We start from the raw sequence: 8,487 nt of genomic DNA on the forward strand, positions 1-8,487 counted from the left end.
CTTGGTTGCTTGTCAACCTCATATACCCATGTCTCATCGGCAGCTGTAATGCTCTCCATGAATATGGGGTTGGAATTCGCATGATCAAGCACGTCCAAAGAGACCTGTTTACGGTACTCTTTTTGAAAAAATTTCAGCTTCATCGGGACGAGTCCAGCAAGAACGCGTTTCATACCCAAAATATATCCACCAAAAACAATGAAAGAAGCTCGAGCTCTCTTATCATCTCTCTAACAGTTGCTTAACGATTTTCAGGCTCCATATCCTTCTCTTTATAATATTTTCATCCGTTGAAGGGGTCTCATCGGGAGTTTAACGATCTCTCGAACATCTTTGAAGGCTTGGTACCACTCGTAGGCTTATATTTTTGATAAAACTGAGTCACCGTATGCCTTTTCCAACATTGGCAACGATTCCGCACACGAAACTTAGTTAGAAAAACAAATTTTCAGAGAAATTTTTTGATCGATATTATTATAGCACTGTCGGAAATAGCGTGTTACTTGAAAAATATTTAAATTCTTTGGAGAAAAATTCTAATAGTGTATATTTATAAAATATATACAGGGGAATCAACAGAAAAAAGAATAATAAATACGCCGTCAGGCAGTCGACAATTAAGGCAATAATCTCATATCATATTGCGTGAGAGAATGTCCTTAGAAGCAAAGAAGCAGTATATAGTGGTTTCTTGAAGAGGGGTAGATTTAGGCCAAAGATCTAAAGACCTCTGATGAGATTAACAAAAGTACTATCCGTCTGGGTACTGAATCAGTACAGGAAGTACAAAAGTCGCTTAAAACAATACATTATAAAAGGGCTGACTGACGGCCCAGTGTGAGGTGGAATGATTTAAAAGCAATTTTTCTTTCACATTTTCGCTTGATTCTTACTCACAGCCTGAGAAGGGCAGAAGGGTTGTTGGCCTAATAACAGATAACAACTTTCATATGAGCCAGATGAACATTAGTAAAGACGATAGATACAGAAAAAGCAGCGAAGCAGGCATGAAAGAGACGCGGTAATACCTATCTGTATCCTTTCAACCTTATATAGAAATCGTTTTAGATATCTAGGAGCTTAGCAGTTCACGCAAACCTGTTTTTATAGTGATTTAAAAACATACGACTTTTCAAAAATACAAAAATTGTTCGGTATTGTATTTGTATATAACAGATTTTAGGACATCTCTAATATTTATAACATACACTAGCCTATAAACATTTATCACACTTTATTATAGCACAAATAAATTTAGTGTTTTCTTGGACTTTTATATTCACTTTTATATTTTGGACTTTTATGGCATTTCTTTCGAAACCTTTTGCCTTCCTTGATAATAAACTTGACAACTGCACTTCATGATACTAATACATATTTACACAAATGTGGAATATGTTTGTGTACACTTATAGGCAAATATTTTAAGAAATCAGGCGATAGTGATATGATGACTATTTCAAAAGCTCATAACTGTGTATTTGCGAAAACGGCGTAAACATAATGAAGCATGAAACACACGCATCAACTTTAAAAGACATTAACGAGCATGGAACTGAAACCACTTAGGTCGGACACAAAGTAAGGCTTAGAACTAAGTAGCGAAAACAAATAGCAATAAAATTGGCGAGGCAACATTTGCTATGCTTTTAACGTTTATGGCCAAATAAATAATATGGCTGCAGTTTATTGAGAATATGTATGCATATACATATATACATACATGCATACATATGTCAAGGGGACTATTGATTTGGAAGCCCACTACATATTGTATTCCATGCATTTTGATAATTAAAAGAAGAATTTCGTTTTAATACTATTCACATGTTTTCGCGAGTGAGGAAGATCAAGCATACAGCCAACCTTGACCTTCATCTGATAACCGAAATATTGATAAGAAGCCATAGGTGGGCCACACTGCATTTATACGCGATTAAAAACAAATATGTATTTACTTATTATTATATTATTATAGAAACTAATGAAAAACACGAAAAAAATATCTTTAATCCTTCACATTGCACATGTACTTATATTTGTAGTATGAAAGGGTCTACAAGAATTTTATCTCGATTTTGATCGATCAGTTTGTATGGCAGCTACACCCTATTGTGGTCCGATATCGTCAGTTCTGACAGATTAGCAGCTTCTTGGACAGAAAAGGACGTGTGCAAAATGTCAAAGCCATATCTCAAAACTCATAAGCTAATTCATGTGCAAATAGACGAACAAGGAGACATGACTAAAATGACTCAACTCGCCACGCTGGTATAATATGATTACTATTGTATCAGTGATATATACAGTTATGTCAATAAAAACTAGAACATTTATAAACTAACGAACTTTGAAAAAAATTACTAAAATTTTCCTACAGGGTAGCTTTTGCATTCATTGATCTCTAGAAAGTGTGAGTAGGAATAGTTGAAATTAACAATGAGATTTACTTATTATTTAAATAGGGTGTCATAAATATTTTTACTGAAAAACTTTTTATGTAGATCTGTATTAGGGTGGGTCAAAAAAATTAATATATTTTTTGGTTCGGCATTAAAGAGAAACCAGATTTGCTTGTTATTTAAATAAGGTTTTATAAATTTGTTTACTAAAAAACTATATATATATATACATAAACATATACTAGGGTGGGTCAAAAAATAAATATATTTCTTACTCTGTACTGTAAAGAGATATGAGATTTGCTTATTATTTAAATAGGGTTTTATAATTTTTTTCCGAAGGCCCTGGCAGCCAGTGCTGATTCTTACAAGTGGATTAATTATTTATAATTAGTTCTCTTTTAAATAAATAAATAAATAAAACTATAATTTTTTTTACTAAAAAACCATACATATATGTATGTATGTACATATACTAGGGTGGGTAAAAGAAACTAAATATTTTTTTCGCTACGTACTGTGAAAAATTGGTTAAGAGGAACCTATAAGTAAGGTTATCCAAATATGAGCTCTTAATTGTAACGAGGAGATCTTCCGCCTAACGGTCCGTTAGTTTTTTTCATATTATCAGATTAATATTATCAGAATAATTCTATCTCACTTCAAACTACTTGAAAAAATATTTTGTTTCATAGATTTTCTAAGAAATTAAATGCTCTTCAAAACAGATGTTAATCGATTTTCTCGTAATCCTAACCGTTTAAAAGATATTAACGATTAAAAAAATAGTAACGGTTAAAGTTTGATTTTTTTTTTTTTTTGAATAAAAAAAACTTTTCTTTTGAAGTTTTTAGCAAAACGAAAAAAAAATTATCGGAAATTCATTCTTTTTGACCCACCCTAATATAATCATATGCATTATAGATACGCAAAAGGTTAAAGTAATGATAAAATTATTAAATATTGTAGTTTTTTCTTGGAAACGTCTGCATTTTAATTAGAAATGTGGCAATACACTTTTTTCTGTGAACTTTGAAACCAAAATATAATATTACACCATATACATATACATACTTATATAGTACATCATAACACAACGCGTTTCATTGCCCTGTAATCAGATAGCATTACTCTAATTACCACACAAGTAGCTATGAAAATAATTAATGTTTTCGAGAGCGAAATTTAATTAGTGCCCACGAGTGTTTGCAGAAACATACATACATAAGTACAAGTATGAGTTGTAAGGTAAGTTTTAAAAACCCCATTCGGAGTATTGAAAAAACGATAAAGAGTCTAGACAAATCGCCTACATGTGGGCATAATGTATTTTTTTTTTTATTTGAGAGTGCAATGTTTTAATGTCAGCTTTTATTTAGCATTAAATTTATTAATATTGTTAATAAAAAAGTAATGAGAAGATATGACTGGCATTGTTGGAACATCGGAAGGATCAATGAAAACGATTTAGACGACGAGATGATTTGGAAAAGTGAAAGCACGATTGGTTCGAAAATCACTCAATTTTTTTCGAAAAATAGCGTCGCGTTAGCGTCTGTGAAACAATGCTTGATGATGTCATGAAACGTATTATTACGGGCGATAAGTCTCGGATCTATGCTTACAACTCGGACACAGAAAATCAATCAATCGAATATCGTGGCAAAGTTTAGCCGAAACATGTATTATTTAAGGACCACCCTTGTTTGCACTTACTCATAAAAAAAATTCATTAATAGCTGAAAATATTTATATGCACAGTGGAAAGCACTTAAACCGCAATTATAAATAGAACAGTTTAAACTATTAACCTTAGTGTTTTTTTTTTTATTGCACACTGATAATTTTTAAAAGGTACAAAAGCATATTCGCGCATTTATAAAATATATACAATACATACACTTAAGCAAACAAGAATTTAAATGAAATAATATAATTTTTAAGTCCAATTCAACTAGTCCAAAAAGAAGTAAAATTGTACAAATTGAAAGTTTTTTAAACTTAATTTAATACATTTTTAAATTTTCAAAATTTTGTATAGAAGACTTTTTTTAATTATATCGTATTTCCCGTTTATTACTCCCTTTTCAGCCTCCTAACTAGTGTTTTTTGTCCAAATCGGAACAGAGAGTTTTGTGAATATGAAATTGAACTGGTATACAATTGTTCTATTTTGTACCGAAAAATGGAAATATCTTCTTGCCATTTAAAAACCTTGTATGACTCCAGCCTTCTTCTTCTTCTTTATTGGCGTAGACACCGCTTACACGGTTATAGCCGCCTCCTGATAACTTTTACGAAAAAGCCATTGTTTAACTGATTAAAATTACATTTCAAACTAGTTTCGAAGAAATGTATGGCTAGTTAATATTGGTTGTCAAAAAAGTCTTGCGGTATTTTCGCTAGTTGACGCTGACAGCGCGTAGTTCTAGTTTTATTCGTCGCATCGGGTCATGCTATACCTCTTTGGAAAGCTAATTTCACGCGCTAACACGTGTTTGATTGATTGTCGTTTGTTTTAAGTCGTTCGTGAGTTATAGCGTCACAAACATGGAGCAAAATAAAGAGAAAATGCGGCATATTTTACAGTACTACTACGATAAAGGCAAAAATGCATATCAAGCCGCCAATAAAATTTGTGCAGTTTATGGACCCGAAATTATCGAAAAAAATACAGTTTCCATTTCCACCGCACAACGATGGTTGCAACGTTTTCGTTCTGGTGTAGAGGTGGTCGAAGATGCGCCACGCTCCGGAACGCCTGTCGTCGAAAATTGCGATAAAATCGCTGAATTGGTCGAAAGAGACCGGCATAGTAGCAGCCGTAGCATCGGTCAAGAGCTAGGCATGAGTCATCAAAAAAAAAATGTTATGAACAATTGAAAATTCAATAAAATACCGCAAGACTTTTTTGACAAACAATATAACCAACAATATTTGCTCTGTCTCTGCTCATAGCTGACTAATTTTAGCAGTTTGCCTACTATAGCAGTCAAACATTGATAGGTCACAACTGAGTTCTTGTATGAAGAATCTTCACGAAATTTGGCACGGATTTTAATCCAAAGCCGCACTACAGTCTCCGACGAAACTGTTCAGATCGGACTAGTGGAGCATATAGCTGCCAAACCAACTGACTGATCTAATAGACATACATAGTTGTATGAAAAACTTTTTTTCATTTGACGAATTATCTGCACGGAATTCGAAATGGATTGTTGTCAAAGGTAACAAGACAATATCTGAGCATATTGTTCAAATTGGACTGCTATAGCATATAACTGTCATACAAACTGAACGATCAAAATCAAGTTAAATTTATTTTGAATCCCTTTAGAGCTATAAAAAAGCATTATAGCATCGAAGCAGACGAAGAGAATGTTTTTTCTTATAATTTTGAGCAGAAAATGTAAAAATTTGGACTAGAAAATACACAATACTGGGAAAATGAGGACTAAAAGCATTCACATACACAAATCACTGAATAAATTTTATTTGTTGCTTAAAAAAATCATATTTAAAATCAAAATTTTCGAATTCAAAAAAATACTTTTATCTCCAAAAAAAAACAATATGATTATTATTAAACTAATGTAAATTAAAAAAAAAAATGTTATTAAAAATCAATTGTATGCTCACCAAANTATTTTATTGAATTATAATTTTCAAACAGGTGGCAACCTTATTTTTATACATTTTCTTTTGTAGCCGTTGTTAAAACTCTTCAGTTTTATAGCCTCATTGTGTGTTATATTTTAAGCAGGTGGCAACATTGTAGTTTTTTTTATAAGAGAGAATAAAATATTTAAAAATTTACTGTAAAAAAAATATTTTTAAATAAAAAAAATTTTTTCTAAAAACTCTCAAATCTCTACTTAGTCATTTTTTCATGAGCAGCCGATTTATGCAATATCAGCACAACGCGCATGGAGTAACGCATCATTGGCTAAATTATTGGAGTGTGGCTAAAAATTAGCCGAAATTATAACGAAATACTCGTAACCACAATAACATTACATTTCATCAATAAAACAAAAAAATCAAACAACTATATTTTTTGGTTAATAACCCCTGTTCTATGCACAATCGCACACCCAAGCAGATTTATTCATTTATTCTGTTTTGCTATTAGTTCCGCTGATTCTATTTGGCATAAGCCGACACTTCAATTTCCGAGCGCCACTTCAAGAAACCACTTGTGCACGAATGCTTGGCAAACACAAACACCAAACTTTTTTAACAGCGACATATGCACATTTGCTTTATTATTGTTGTTGCATTTGCATATTTTACTTACTCGAATGCATTTCATTGCAAAAAAATGCCAAAATGAAGACTTTCATCAGTTTGTTTAAACTTTCGCTGCGATGCATTTTCACGGGCTGCCTTCTATAGCTAAGCACGGAGTTCAACGAGTTCAACTTTATTAGCACAAAACGCTTCCTTTTTCACCTTGGTGAGCTCCAGCGCCGTTAATGTTCCGCCTGGTAGTGTCGACAATTCTCGATTGACTTCTAAAAACCAGCAGCAACAAATGAAAATGAAAATGACAACAATGACAGTGGCGACTGCGACGACTGCGACGACGGCTTTCGGTGATGATTTGTTTTCAGCAACATTCGTGCTTCTAAGTTGGCTATGTATACTCCACATATGAATTTACGTAGATAATGTGCGTTTGTGGCTGTGTGCGTTATGTTTATATACAGGGGCGGTTCTGGCTGGCATTTAGTCGGGGGCCAAGGCGGACTTTGTAGTCACTAACTTCAATTGCTCGCAACAATTTATGGGGGTATTCTAATATTCAAATCTAGAAATAAAAAAATCGATTATTTTTTTCAAAGTTTAACTTTTCGAGAATATATGTATATACTATTTTGCTGACCCATTCTCTAAAATGATTCGTCTAGTACGGGAAACTTTAAAGGATTAAATGGGTTTCCTGGGGTAAAAAACAGCCTTTTTTCAACAATTTATTTTTCACATATAAAAAATTTATTTTATGAGAATTTTTTATTATTAAAAACATGCATTACTAGCAAAGAAATTCTGAAACTTTTGAAAAAATATATTTTAAACACGATCACTCGCCATTTCCGGTGACCCCTCGGAAAAAAGATATGCCTGCGTTGGCATGATAACTCCTTACAGAATCATATAAAGTGAAACATACGTTTTTTAGTTAAAAACCTTAACTTAGAACAACTGAAAATTGGATTTTACAAAAAATTAAAATTTCCATGAAAATTTGCTAACATTTTTTTTTAATAGTTGTATTCGAAAAAAATCTTTCGTCTATGTCTTTAAGAATTGTAGCTCTAATACCTGTGTAAAATTTCATTAAGATCGGTTGAGCAGTTCTCAAGAAATCTTGCTAACCGACTTCAAAAACACAGTTTCGAGCAAAAACCGTTCAAAGACGGAGCACTTAGCCCAGCAAACCTCGAGTGCACAAGTTCTCAAGGCTGTATCGCCAAAACTATTACGCGGATCATCTTAAAAATTTAGGACAACATTCTAAAGATGTTGTAGAATTTAATAAGACAATAAAAAATTCGATTCTTTGCAATCCCATGTAACCCCTTAAATGTTCTTCAGAAGTCTACAAACAAGTTCAAACATAAAATCTTCCTATCAGTAACATCAGCGCCCTTCACTTTGTCCAATGTAGTCCACTCCTGTGCTTATTCCTAATGCGCACACCGCGTTCGGCGACAACGAAGTCAACAAAAACAACTTTTTTTTTTATGGTGAGCATATGCACAAGTAGCTGCTTTGATTTTGTTGTTGTTTGCTATGTTCTGAGCCGCTGTTCTTTCATACAGTTGTTTTTATAGAAATTTTTTGTTGTTATTGATAATAAACCTTTTTGTGTGAATCTGCGAAATGCCGATAATTTTTATAGATTATTAATTTTATCACCCTACATTAGGGGTTACTTTGAAAACAATAAAAACAATAAAAACTTGTAAAAAGTAATAACAAAGTAAACAAAAAGTTAATATGAAGAGGCGCATATAAATAAACTTAAATAAATTAATTACAAAATAAATTAAGAACACACATATATATGTAAATAAAATAT

The 8,487-nt window shown here is 32.4% G+C and overlaps 1 protein-coding gene across 1 annotated transcript in view; it reads right to left on the reverse strand.

The window, feature by feature from the left end:
* Positions 1–7,212, reverse strand: part of LOC108971078 (hypodermin-A) — a gene marked incomplete at its 5' end in the record, with an annotated part of 10,560 nt that extends 3,348 nt beyond the window's left edge. The window contains 1 exon segment of the mRNA XM_018936904.1: positions 6,700–7,212. Within this exon segment, the coding sequence (XP_018792449.1) occupies positions 6,700–6,775 (76 nt within the window).
* Between the last annotated feature and the right edge of the window lie 1,275 nt (positions 7,213–8,487).

Source organism: Bactrocera latifrons, unplaced genomic scaffold (genome assembly GCF_001853355.1).
Source record: "Bactrocera latifrons isolate USDA-ARS-PBARC rearing strain unplaced genomic scaffold, ASM185335v1 scaffold_32, whole genome shotgun sequence".
NCBI lineage: Eukaryota > Metazoa > Arthropoda > Insecta > Diptera > Tephritidae > Bactrocera > Bactrocera latifrons.